Source organism: Salmo salar, chromosome 11 (assembly GCF_965601325.2).
Source record: "Salmo salar chromosome 11, fSalSal1, whole genome shotgun sequence".
Taxonomy (NCBI): domain Eukaryota; kingdom Metazoa; phylum Chordata; class Actinopteri; order Salmoniformes; family Salmonidae; genus Salmo; species Salmo salar.
In genome coordinates this window covers 41,330,499-41,344,886 of record NC_138301.1, presented here as the reverse complement: position 1 = coordinate 41,344,886, position 14,388 = coordinate 41,330,499, and the positions used below count along the sequence as shown (strand labels likewise).

Sequence of the window (14,388 nt, the reverse complement as noted above, 5' to 3'; positions counted from 1 at the left end):
TGGTCTGATAAAACCAAGATTGAACTCTGGTCTGAATACCAAGCGTCACATCTGGAGGAAACCTGGCACCATCCCTACGGTGAAGCATGGTGGTGGCAGCATCATGCTGTGGCGATGTTTTTCAGCGGCAGGGACTGGGAGACTAGTCAGGATCGAGGGAAAGATGAACGGGGCAAAGTACAGAGAGATCCTTGATGAAAACCTGCTCCAGAGCACTCAGGACCTTAGACTGGGGTTGAAAGCTCAACTTCTGACAGGACAATGACCCTAAGCACACAGCCAAGACAACGCAGGAGTGGCTTTGGGACAAGTCTCTGAATGTCCTTGAGTGGCCCAGCCAGAGCCGGGACTTGAACCCGATCAAACATCTCTGAAGAGACCTGAAAATAGCTGTGCAGCGATGCTCCCCATCCAGACTGACAGAGCTTGAGAGGACCTGCAGAAAAGAATGGGAGAAACTCGCCAAGTACAGGTGTGCCAAGCTTTTAGCGTCATACCCAAGACGACTCAATGCTGTAATCGCTGCCAAAGGTGCTTCAACAAAGTACTGATGTAATATTTCCGTTTTTAATTTTTAGAAGTTAGCAAAAATTTGTAAAAACCCGTTTTTGCTTTGTCATTATGGGGTATTGTTTGTAGATTGAGGGAGGAAAAACAGTTTAATCCATTTTAGAATAAGGCTGTAACGTTGCAAAATGTGGAAAAGTGTGTGTGTGTGTGTGTGTGTGTGTGTGTGTGTGTGTGTGTGTGTGTGTGTGTGTGTGTGTGTGTGTGTGTGTGTGTGTGTGTGTGTGTGTGTGTGTGTGTGTGTGTGCAGTACCAGTCAAAAGTTTGGACACACCTACTCATTCAAGAATTTTTCTTTATTTTTACTATTTTCTACATTGTAGAATAATAGTGAAGACATCAACACTTTGAAATAACACATACTGAATCATGTAGTAGGCAAAAAAGTGTTAACCTCTCCAGCGTCTCATCCCGTCAGCGGGATCAAAATCCAGCGAAAAATCATATCGCCAATTAGCATTAAAAAAAAATCATAATTTAAAATTAAAAAAAATTATATATTTTTTTATAGATACGCCTCTCCTGAATCGACCCACGTCGTCCGATTTCAAAAAGGTTTTACAGGAAAAGCAAATCATTAGATTATGTTAGATGAGTCCATCGTAAAAAGCAGCTTCATAGCCATTTTCCGACCAACCACTTGCATCACATATAATCAAAAAACAGCTAAATGCAGCACTAACCTTTTACAAACTTCATCAGATGGCACCCCTAGGACATCATGTTATACAATGCATGCATTCTTTTGTTCAATAAAGTTCATATTTATATATGAAAACAGCATTTTACATCGGCGTCTGACGTTGACTAAATAATTTCCCCTCAAATGCGTCCCGGTAAACAATGCTACAATTCCCTAAATTACTATCCGATAACGATTTTTTAAATTTATATTGTCAATCTAACATTTATAGATGAATATCTCTTGAGAACACCTGTCATACCAGATTTTAAATTAACTTTACTGGGTAATCACACTTTGCGATAAAAGGAGATGCGATACTCAGAAAATGAGCTAATATACAGAGCTCGGCGCCATCTTGGAAACAATCGCATGTCACATCTCATCTTGTATAATATTGTCAATAATCGCCTACCTTTAGTTGTCTTCATCAGAAAGCATCCCAGGTCCACAACAGATGTATTTTCGGTCGAAAAAGTCCATACTTCACGTTCCATTAGCCTGCTGTTGGTAGCGCGTCCTAGGGCTCTCTCCAAGCGCAGGGCTGAAGTTCCGGATAAAATGAGGTTCTCCCGCCTGTAGGTTCGTTCAAACATGTCAAACGTTGTAAAACATTAATCTTCAGGGCCTGTAACACCAAGAGAGCCAATAAGATTCGAGGGGGATGATTTCATTGCCTTTAAAACCGTTTCCAAAGGTGGGGGTAGACATGGCCGCCGGCATCATAATGGTGATGGCCCATCCCCTGTGACCAATTTCCAACGCGTCTCATTCACTGAGTTTCGACTGTATAAGGCTCAAACCACTGTGAAAAGACTGGCGACATCTAGTGGAAGCAATAGGAAGTGCTCACTGAACCATGGTTAACGGTGTGATTTATAGGGAAAGATGAGAAGTCGAGTCCACAATTCTGAATTCCACTTCCTGTTTCAATCGGTCTCGGGGTTTTGACTGCCATTTGAGTTCTGTTATACTCACAGACACCATTCAAACAGTTTTAGAAACTTTAGGGTGTTTTCTATCCATATATAATAAGTATATGCATGCCCTAGCTTCTGAGTTTGATTAGTAGGCCGTTGAAAATGGGAACGATTTTTTTTCAAAATGCGCTGTGGCGCCCCCTATCCTAGGGTATCCTCAAGAGGTTTTAAACAAATCCAAATATATTTTAGATTCTTCAAAGTAGCCACCCTTTGACAGCTTTGCACACTCTTGGCATTTTCTCAACCAGCTTCAACTGGAATGTTTTTCCAACAGTCTTTAAAGAGTTCCCACATTTTCCTTCACTCTGCGGTCCAACTCATCCCAAACAATCTCAATTGGGTTGAGGTCAGGTGATTGTGGAGGCCAGGTCATCTGATGCAGCACTCCATCACTCTCCGTCTTGGTCAAATAGCCCTTACATAGCCTGGAGGTGTGTTGGGTCATTGTCCTGTTGAAAAACAAATGATAGTCCCACTAAGGGAAAACCAGATGGGATGGCATATCGTTGCAGAATGCTGTGGTAGCCATGCTGGTTAAGTGTGCCTTGAATTCTAAATAAATCACAGACAGTGTTACCAGCAAAGCACCCCCACACCATCACACCTCCGCCTCCATGCTTCACGGTGGGAACCACACATGCGGAGATCATCCCCATTCACCTACACTGCGTCTCACACAGACACGGTGGTTAGATCCAAAAATCTCACATTTGGACCCATCACACCAATGAAACGATTTCCACCTGTCTAATGTCCATTGCTTGTGTTTCTTGGCCCAAGCAAGTTTCTTCTTCTTGTTGGTGTCCTTTAGTAGGGGTTTCTTTGCAGCAATTCGACCATGAAGGCCTGATTTCACGCAGTCTCCTCTGAACAGTTGATGTTGAGATGTCTGTTACTTGAACTCTGTGAAGTATTTATTTGGGCTGCAATTTATGAGGCTGGTAACTAATGATGTTATCCTCTGAGCAGATGTAACGCTGGGTCTTCCTTTACTGTGGCGGTCCTCATGAGAGCCAGTTTCATCATAGTGCTTGATGGTTTTTGCGACTGCACTTGAAGAAACTTTCAAAGTTCTTAAAATGTTCCCGGATTGACTGACCTTCATGTCTTAAAGGAATGATGGACTGTTGTTTCACTTTGCTTATTTGAGCTGTTCTTGCCATAAAATGGACTTGGTATTTTACCAAATAGGACTATCTTCTGTAATCCACCCCTACCTTGTCACAACACAACTGATTGGCTCAAATGCATTAAGAAGGAAAGAAATTCCAAAAATGTACTTTTAACAAGGCAGCTTCATTAAATAGTACCCGCAAAACACCAGTCTCAACGTCAACAGTGAAGAGGCGACTTCGTGATGCTGGCCTTCTAGACAGAGGTCCTCTGTCCAGTGTCTGTGTTCTTTTGCCCATCTTAATCTTTTATTTTTATTGGCCAGTCTGAGATATGGCTTTTTCTTTGCAACTCTGCCTAGAACGCCAGCATTCCGGAGTCGCTTCTACACTGTTGACGTTGAGACTGGTGTTTTGTGGGTACTATTTAATGAAGCTGCCAGTTGAGGACTTGTGAGACGTCTGTTTCTCAAATTAAACACTCTAATGCACTCTTTCTATTCTGGTTAGAGCCAGGAATAGCCTTCATTTCCCAGAACAAGAATAGACTGACGAATTTCAGAAGAAAGGTCTTTGTTTCTGGCCATTTTGAGCCTGTAATCGAACCCACAAATGCTGATGCTCCAGATACTCAACTAGTCTAAAGAAGGCCAGTTTTATTGCTTCTTTAATCAGGGCAACAGTTTTCAGCTGTGCTAACATAATTGCAAAAGGGTTTTGTAATGATCAATTAGCCTTTTTAAATTATTAACTTGGATTAGCTAACACAGCGTGCCATTGGAACACAGGAGTGATGGTTGCTGATAATGGGCCTCTGTACGCCTATGTAGATATTCCATAAAAAAATCTGCCATTTCCAGCTACAATAGTCATTTACAACATTAACAATGTCAACACTGTATTTCTGATCAATTTGATGTTATTTTAATGGACAAAAAAATGTGCTTTTCTTTCAAAAACAATGACATTTCTTAGTGACCCCAAACTTTTGAATGGTAGTGTATATCCAACATCTGTACTTGGCTTGAGCCTCTGTATATATTCGGTCTCTTCCTGGAAGCTCTCGCAGTTGGCATATTAATGAGTTCCAGTGGGCCTGTCCCATCCACTTACAGTTAACAATCAATGTCTTTTCAGTGTTACAGTATAGTCCTATGCTGCATTATATAAGGGACATGGAAGGCTACATAAAACATTGTATGATCTTTTACAGTCAATGGCAGACCACTAAACGAATATGATTCTACTAAGGTTAGGTTATGTTTGATATCCAGCCTCTTGTCATACTGAAGTTGTCTGTCAGCTAAGGCTGGGTATGTGTCCTTTGAGTTATTCAGAGTATCTATGTCCCCGAGTAGAGAAGTCTCAATTAGTCCTTTGCCTGCAACGCAACCAGAGGTCAAAGGGGTTATCTGACCACACTCTTGTGTGCTTGCATTATGCAAATGTTTCAGTGTCAACTGTCCTATCTGTTATGTGTTCGTAGCATTTACTCTCTACCTCAGGATATAGGGCACATTTGCCCTAGCCAGTGACGGGAGAGATAATGCAATAATGAGAGCATTGCATAACTGTTTAAAGGGCATTTTTCAAGACAACAGGTGCCCCAAAATATTACCGTCGTCTTGTGAATATGGTTTATTTTGTTATTTGTTTCTTGGGGGTTTTCATCCATAATGCATTGTTTGCTAGCTGATGAATATGTTTATTTTGACATTTAAGTAATTTATCAGACGTTCTTATCCAGAGCGACTTACAGTTGCATTCATCTTAAAAATGCTATGTGGGACAACCACATGTTGCGTTTTATATTTTTGTTCAGTATCGTTGGTTATTGTTTTCAGTGTCTGCTCTGCTTGGTATTTACTCAACCAGCATCTTCCCTGATAAGTGATGATTGCACAGAATGCTAATGTTGTTCACTTTCAGCCTGACTTACCCCATGTGGACTGAGGAAGATGTTGATTAAGTTCCTTGGTACTCTGCATTAGGGCTTAGAAAGAGCAGCATCTTGTAGTCAGGCTATTGAACTTCCGAAAGTCTTCACAGATGTGGGGCATGTAAGTCAGTGTGAAGAAAACAAAACTACTGAAGTGCCCCACTGTTTAGATGTTCTCAGTGTTCATTACTGAGGATCCCCCTTAGCTTGGGGAGAAATGAACAACATGCTGCTAGTATTCATCTCATCTTTCTCATAGAAAATGAGTTGCTGCCCAGCGTGTCTAGGGCAGTCCCAAAAGGCCCAGTGTTTATATTTGCCAATACCCCAAGTATAAATCTTCATAATCCTACCCTGGAGGAAAGACAAATTGTTCATTATTATTAGTTGTGGCTTATGTAATGTACTGTAGGCTCTCTCCTGTATATGCTTGTATATGCTGTGTTTAAACTCCTTCAGAGTTTGATCCCAGGTTTAAAAAGGGGCCAAAAAGAGATCCTAAATTACCTCAGTCTGGTTCCCAACTTTTGATTGGTCTAGAGGAGCAGCTAATTACTTATTTGGTATTGACCACAGCATTGCGATTCACTGTACTGGGCGTGCAGTCCAGTTTTAGAATTTGGAGATGAGATGACAACTTGGGGTTTTGAACGTGTTAAATTCGAATAACTCATGGCAGTTATGGCATCTGTATGCCTCTGAGTGCATGTGTTATTCATTACTATGATTGAAGACTGGCATGATGCGGCTGAATTCCCAAAGATAATTACAAATTAGACTTCATGGAATGACCCTTTTTGTTTTGTTCACTCATTTATTAAATTATTTTAAGGTCAAAACCTAAGGATATCTCATGGCTGCACGGCCAGGCACGACTCCAACACCATCAATAAGTTTGCCGATGACACAATGGTGGTAGGCCTGATAACCGACAACGACGCATATAGGGAGGAGGTCAGAGAGCTGACCGTATGGTGCAAGTACAACAACCTCTCCCTCACCGTGGTCAAGACAAAGGAGATGATTGTGGACTGCAGGAAAAGGAGGACCGAGCATACCCCCATTCTCATCGACGGGGCTGTAGTGGAGCAGGAGGAGAGCTTCGAGTTCCTTGGCATCCACATCACCAACAATCTAACATGGTCCAAGCACACAAAGACAGTTGTGAAGCGGGCACGACAAAGCCTATTCCCCCTCAGGAGACTGAAAAGATTTGGCATGGGTCCCCAGATCCTCAAAGAGTTCGACAGATGCACCATCGAGAGCATCCTGACAGGTTGTATCACTGCCTGGTATGGCAACTGTTCGGCCTCCGACAGCATGGCACTACAGAGGGTAGTGTGTACAGCCCAGTACATCACTGGGGCTAAGCTTCCTGCCATCCTGGACCTCTATACCAGGCGATGTCAGAGGAAGGCCCTAAAAATTGTCAAAGACTCCAGCCTTCCTAGTGGTACCGGAGCACCAAGTCTAGGTCCAAGAGGCTTTTACCCCCAAGCCATAAACAGCTTTTACCCCCAAGCCATAAGACTCCTGAATATCTAATCAAATGGCTTCCCAGACTATTTGCATTGCCCCCCTGTTTTACGCTGCTGCTGCTCTCTGTTATTATCTATGCATAGTCACTTTAATAACTCTACATACGTACATGTACATATTACTTCATTTACCTCGACTAACCGGTGCCCCCGCACATTGACTCTGTACCAGTACCCCCTAAATATAGTCTCTATTGTTATATTACTGCTGCTCTTTAATTATTCACTTTTTTTTTTATTCCTTAAAACTGAATTGTTGGTTAAGGGCTTGTAAGTAAGTATTTCACTGTAAGGTCTACATCTGTTGTATTCGGCACATGTGACAAATAACATTTGATTTGTATGGGCACATTAGCGGAAAAGCATCCTCTGAATACTTATCAGAATTTCCGTTTGTGATTTCTTTTTCCTATAGTACATATAATGATGATGACCAATTGTCTACAATGAATCTTCTGCCATGATGGCAACATGTGGACAATTAGCATCCCACTGTAAAAAATGGGTTTGGAGAGACCATTTAGCAGTATAGATTAATGCAAGATGAGGCCTACCCTGGTAACAAGCTGCACCAAATTCCGATGTGTTGACATCTGCTCAGGCACCATCTTTTTATTCACAAGAGGCCTCCCGTATTAAATGAGACGCGATTAATTCAGTTTTAGGCCATTTGAGGTTGGAATTTGAGCACAGATGGTCTTGCTTCTCTATACAGTCTTCAAATTCTATGAACAATCTCGAAGTGACTAAGAGCCTGTCTGTTTAGCGGGTACTCATAGGGGTATTGCAATTTAACTATGAGTGGGTTTTTAAAAAATTGAGCCTTCTGGAGATTGGAGGCTCGATTTGAATTTCTCAAATGCAGGGTATTTTATGTGTGCGTGCTGGCATCATTCTTCTTGCCTGAAGAATGTTAAGTTGTTTCCTTCCATTTCACTACACAGACTAACCTATTTCTTTACTTTATCACCCAGTGCTCAACACACTGCCCCTCTATGCCCTTTTATATAGGAATTTAGATTATAATAAGGAACATCACAAAACTAACAAATCGATTTAATTCAACTAATAACGACCCCGCATTCCATGCTGTTTTGCATTATAACAAGGACAAAAAAAGCAATTCCAACAACTGTAGCTGAATGCCTCTACTCAAGTGTATCTTTGACTAAGTCAATAATTTTTTTGTAAAGAATCGCACCGAACTGTGATGTCATTATCCTGATGCATCTTTGTCCTCTGTTATAGCCATGATGGCTTAATGGCTTTCTTCTTTGGAATACTGAGCCGTGGTGAATTCTTGCTATTTCTATGTAGGCGGATGATGACATGCCTCCTACTGTAGTTGGACTGAAGTCTGCTTGTACACAGAACTCTCTGACTCGCCTCTGGTTTGTGATTGCATTATCCCATATAAACTGATGTGGATAGCAGAGATTACTTTTATGCCAAATGGCCTTTCAAGAGATCATTGCCTTGCCTTGGAAGGCAGTCTGTGCACCTCGTCGACTTGATGTCCTAGCTTTGCCAAGTGACTTGTGTTCACACAGAATTTTCAGATGAAATATGAACTGAGTATACCAAGCATTAGGAACACCTTCCTAATATTGAGTTGCACCTGATTTTGCCCACATAACAGCCTCAATTCAACAAGGTATGGACTCTACAAGGCGTTCCACAGGGATGCTGGCCCATGTTGACTCCAATGCTTCCCACAATTGTCAAGTTGGCTGGATGTCTTTTCGGTGGTGGACAATTCTTGATACACACAGGAAACTGTTGAGTGTGAAAAACCCAGCAGCTTTGCAGTTCTTGACACAAACCGGTGCGCCTGGTACCTACTACCATACCCCATTCAATGTCACTTAAATATTTTGTCTTGCCCATTTACCCTCTGAATGGCACACATACACAATCCATGTATCAAGGCTTAAAAATCCTTCTTTAACCCGTCTCCTCCCCTTCGTCTACACTGATTTGAAGTGGATTTAACAACTGACCTCAATAAGGGATCATATCTTTCACCTGGATAGTGTATGTCATGGAAAGAATGTTTTGTATACTCAGTGTAGATGACATATTCTGTCTCTGGCATAATGTAACCTAGTTTAGACTGGATAAGTAGTTCCCTCTTTCCCCAATTATAGTGGAGTAAGTCTGAGATAGAGATTGGCATTGCTCTGTGTTTATCATATCAGAACATGATAGTTTGCTATAGCTGTCACTGAATGTTTCATTTCCTATCATAGCAGGGCTCCGTTTACGATATCCTATGCAGTATTCACAAGTTTAAGTACATTACACCTGGTGAGTTCTGGGTATAAAATGACTGGTTCCCACCCTTCAGGTTATTGTTATGACTTTCCCAGGAAAGCCCAGGGGTTCTATACCGTTCTATTCAAGCCGTGTAGGAGTGTAGATATACACCTCTTTTATCAACATACTGCTACGAGCAAAATGATGTGAGCTTCATTCTGCAGAATTCATTATGTGAGGGACCCGTGGTTCACCTAATACATCAGACATGCTCCTGAACATCCCTCTAATCTACGTCTCTGATAGCAGAACCCACTGATCCTTCCCACCATCTGGCTTCCCTTTTCCCAGTCTCTTATATGATGTCATTTCCCCCCTACTCCCCCCCTTACCTGTCCTCCTCTCCACTCCCTCTATCCCTTTCTACTGGTTCGACAGACCGAATGGTATTCTTTAACCAGAGGACAAGCTGTGCCTCCCCCTCCCTCTCCCAGGGGTTGCTGTGCCTCCCCCTCCCTCTCCCAGAGGTTGCTGTGCCTCCCCCTCCCTCTCCCAGGGTTTGCTGTGCCTCCCCCTCCCTCTCCCAGGGTTTGTCAATCAAGGTGTAAGTCAGCTAGCAGACAAAGTCGTCTCACTGGCCAATGCAGGAAGGACCAGCGGAGGTGAGAGATTGGCCCCTGCTCAGATGGGTTGGAAGCCCTGAGGGGGAGTAGAGGCTAATGACGGGGAGAAAGATGAGAGGAACAGATAAATTGGTCTCGCCACCTCAGGGGGTTTCCTTCTTGTCTTGTCCAGCGCTGTCTCACAACCACAACTCGCATCACAGCGGCTCCCTAGATTTGAGGCTTGTTCTGGCTATGAGGTGTGACGTGAGGGATGTTGTCTCAGAGAGCTGTGAGTCGAGCAGAAGATGAAGAGGGACAATAAATGTTCTGTTCTGCATTCAGACAAGTCCCAGCTTGCTAGACAGAACTTTCTGAGAATCATTAGAAATGTGCCTCCAATGGATTTCAGATTTCTTTGTGTTTTAAACTACTGTAAACATTGACTTACAGTAACCCCTTTGCAAAATCTCAAGTTACCCTAATATTGCTGGGTATAAAATGTATAGGAATGTCTATAATTCATCATTAAGGATGAATAGCAGTAGAATGTATTAGCCTAACATTCATTTATATTCAGCCTTTTAATAATCATCCATGTTTCCAGAATTGAATTGCAGTGGTAATTTGACAACCCATAATGCCTGCAGGGACATATGAGTGGTTCCAGAGCATCCAGATCCCAGTCTATGGTCCATTAATTACTGCAGGGACATATGAGTGGTTCCAGATCCCAGTCTATGGTCCATTAATTACTGCAGGGACATATGAGTGGTTCCAGATCCCAGTCTATGGTCCATTAATTACTGCAGGGACATATGAGTGGTTCCAGATCCCAGTCTATGGTCCATTAATTACTGCAGGGACATATGAGTGGTTCCAGATCCCAGTCTATGGTCCATTAATTACTGCAGGGACATATGAGTGGTTCCAGATCCCAGTCTATGGTCCATTAATTACTGGGAATACAGTGCCTTCGGAAAGTATTCAGACCCCTTCACTTTTTCCACATTTTGTTACAGTTATAGCCTTATTCTAAAATGTTTTAAATAATTTTTTCCCCTTATCAATCTACACACAATACCCCATAATGACAAAGCAAAAACAGGTTTTTAGACATTTTTGCAAATGTATTATAAATAAATAACTGAAATATCACATTTACATAAGTTTTCAGACCCTTTACTCAGTACTTTGTTGAAGCACCTTTGGCAGCGATTACAGCATTGATTTTTCTTGTTGATGATGCTACAAGCTTGGCACACCTGTATTTGGGGAGTTTCTCCCATTCTTCTCTGCAAATCCTCTCAATCTCTGTCAGGTTGGATGGGGAGCATTGCTGCACAGCTATTTTCCTATTTCTCCTATTTCTCAGAGATGTTCGATCGGGTTCAAGTCCTGGCTCTGGCTTGGCGACTCAAGGACATTCAGAGACTTGTCCCGAAGCCACTCCTGCATTGTCTTGGCTGTGTGCTTAGGGTCGTTGTCCTGTTGGAAGGTGAACCTTCACCACAGTCTGAGGTCCTGAGCGCTCTGGAGCAGGTTTTCATCAAGGATATATCTGTACTTTGCTCCATTCATCTTTCCCTTGATCCTGACTAGTCTACCTGTCGCTGAAAAACATCCCCGCAACATGATGCCTCCACCACCATGCCTCACCTTAGGGATGGTGCCAGGTTTCCTCTAGACATGACGCTTGGCATTCAGGCTAAAGAGTTCAATCTTGGTTTCATCAGACCAGAGATCTTGTTTCTCATGGTCATAATCTTTAGGTGTCTTTTGGCAAACTCCAAGCGGGCTGTCATGTGTTTTTTACTGAGGAGTGGCTTCCGTCTGGACACTCTACCATAAATGCCCGATTGGTCGAGTGCTGCAGATATGGTTGTCCTTCTGGAAGGTTCTCTCATCTCCACAGAGGAACTCTGGAGCTCTTTCAGAGTGACCATCAGGTTCTTGGTCACTTCGCTGACCAAGGCCCTTCTCCCCCGATTGCTCAGTATGGCCGGGCGGCCAGCTCTAGGAAGAGTCTTGGTGGTTCCAAACATCTTCCATTTAAGAATGATAGAGGCCACTGTGTTCTTGGGGACCTTCAATGCTGCAGAATCTTTTTTGGTACCCTTCCCCAGATCCCTGGCTTGATACGATCCTGTCTCGGAGCTCTACGGACAATTCCGTCAACCTCATGGTTTGGTTTTTGCTCTGACATGCACTGTCAACTGTGGGACCTTATATAGACAGGTGTGTGCCTTTCCAATGTCCAATCAATATAATTTACCACAGGTGGACTCCAATCAAGTTGTAGAATCATCTCAAGGATGATCAATGGAAACAGGATGCACCTGAGCTAAATTTCTAGTGTCATAGCAAAGGGTCTGAATACCTATGTAAAATATGTTCTTTAAAATACATTTGTAAAAATGTCTAAAAAACAGTTTTTTGCTTTGTCATTATGGGGTTTTGTATGTAGATTTCTGAGGATTTTTTAAATTTTATTTCACCCATTTTAGAATAACAAAATGTGGAAAAAGTCAAGGGGTCTGAATTCCTTCCAAATGCATTGTAGATGTGTTTACTGCAACTCAGTTGACAGACCAACATTTACTGTAGGAATCTGCTTTGAAAGCTATTAATTAGTAATGTATCTTAAACTGTAGAAACATTTGACTTGTGTTCATGCCTGTGTGAGTTTCTGTTCTGAGACCTGCTTCTTGATGCGTGTCTGAGGATATGTCTGGGTGCTTTGGTGTGTGTCTGCGTTTTAGATGTGTGTGTGTGTATGTATGTGAAGTATACATGTCTGTCTGTCTCTGTTATTCTGTGTTAGAATCTGTGTGGGTCTTTCTGTGTTAGAATCTGTGTGGGTCTTTCTGTGTGTGTGTGTGTTTGGGGGGGTCTTTCTGTGTCTGTGTGTTTGGGGGGGGGGTCTTTCTGTGTGTGTATGTTTGGGGGGGTCTTTCTGTGTGTGTGTGTGTGTGTGTGTGTGTGTGTGTGTGTGTGTGTGTGTGTGTGTGTGTGTGTGTGTGTGTTTGGGGGGGTCTTTCTGTGTGTGTGTGTTTGGGGGGTCTTTCTGTGTGTGTGTGTTTGGGGGTCTTTCTGTGTGTGTGTGTGTGTGTGTGTGTGTGTGTGTGTGTGTGTGTGTGTGTGTTGGGGGGTCTTTCTGTGTGTGGGGGGTCTTTCTGTGTGTGTGTGTGTGTGTGTGTGTGTGTGTGTGTGTGTGTGTGTGTGTGTGTGTGTGTGTGTGTGTGTGTGTGTGTGTCATTTCTAACAGCTGTTCCTGTGTATCCCTCTGGAATTCCAGGTGTCCAGCGACAGATTGTTCACTGTGTGGAGAGGACCTCTGGGATAGTAGAAGAGGGCTACTGTGACCCGTCGAACCGTCCTGACGATAAACGAGCCAGCTGCAATGAGGAGCTTTGCCCAGCCATGTGAGTTTGCCCCTAGGACCAGATTTATACTGGGACAAGACCCACTGTAGGGCTTGCATGCTCTCTCACACACATACACCTTTGTAAACACACACACACACACACACGTACATGCACATACACAGAAATCATACATGCATTCATAAACACACCAGAAAGGCCTCCCGAGTGGCGCAGTGGTCAAAGGCACTGCATCGCAATGCTACTTGTACTGCTAGAGATTCTGGGTTTGAGTCCAGGCTCTGTCACAGCTGGACACGACTGGAAGACCCATGGGGCGGCGCACAATTGGCCCAGCATCGTCCGGGTAAGGGGAGGGTTTGGCCGGCAGGGATGTCCTTGTCCCATCGTGCACTAGCGACTCTTGTGGCGGGCTGGGCGCAGTGCACGCTGACACGGTCGCCAGGTGTACGGTGTTTCCTCCGACACATTGGTGCGGCTGGCTTCCGGGTTAAGTGGGTATTGTGTCAAGAAGCAGTGCGGCTTGGTTGGGTTGTGTGTTTCGGAAGACGCACGGCTCTCAACCGTCACCTCTCCCGAGTCCGGAGGGGAGTTGCAGCGATGAGACAAGACCATAACTACCAATTGGATACCATAAAATTGGGGGGGAAGGGGTAAAAAAATATATATATATATAAACACACCAGAAAAAATGCACCCTCTTAAACATACACTAAGCATAAACACACACACACACACATTACACTTTCTGTCTGTCTTTCTACGTGACCATTCCATTCAGATGGTGGGTGGGCGAGTGGCAGAAGTGCTCGACCACGTGCGGTGAGAAGGGCTTGGCCAAGAGGACGGTGCTGTGCATCCAGGCCGTGGGTCTGGAGGAGAACAGAGCCCTGCAGCCCTCTGAATGTCACCACATGCCCAGGCCTGAGTCAGCGGCGCCCTGTAACGCTCATGTCCCCTGCCCCGCGGACTGGTCCACAGGCAACTGGTCAGAGGTGAGGAGGCCATTCAGGGGAATGTGATATGGCTCCAGCAGTGACTCACACAGAGAAGGGAGAGGCTAAGGAAGGAAGGAACATCTGGTCTCGTCTTGTTTAATGTGGAAAATGCTGAATTTTCTGCACTGGGAGTACAAGTTGAAACAGAGGCTAGTTTTACTCTGGTTCCACGATATTTGAGTGGAGTAGGCATGGGAAAGATTTTGAGGAAGCAGCTAACACACAGTGTATAACCTAATTAAAATGTATACTCACTTAATTGTAAGTGATAACTCTTATGAGCACCATAAAGAGGAGAGGAGGTGGACCGGTCAGGAAGGGTAGA

At 43.6% G+C, this 14,388-nt stretch overlaps 1 protein-coding gene across 1 annotated transcript in view; it reads left to right on the top strand.

The window, feature by feature from the left end:
* Positions 1–14,388, top strand: part of LOC106562791 (A disintegrin and metalloproteinase with thrombospondin motifs 7) — a 158,760-nt gene that overhangs the window by 99,399 nt on the left and 44,973 nt on the right. The window contains exons 17-18 of the mRNA XM_082957946.1: positions 12,978–13,104; positions 13,847–14,060. Coding sequence (XP_082814072.1) covers positions 12,978–13,104; positions 13,847–14,060 — 341 coding nt within the window. The remainder of the gene's footprint in view (positions 1–12,977; positions 13,105–13,846; positions 14,061–14,388) is intronic.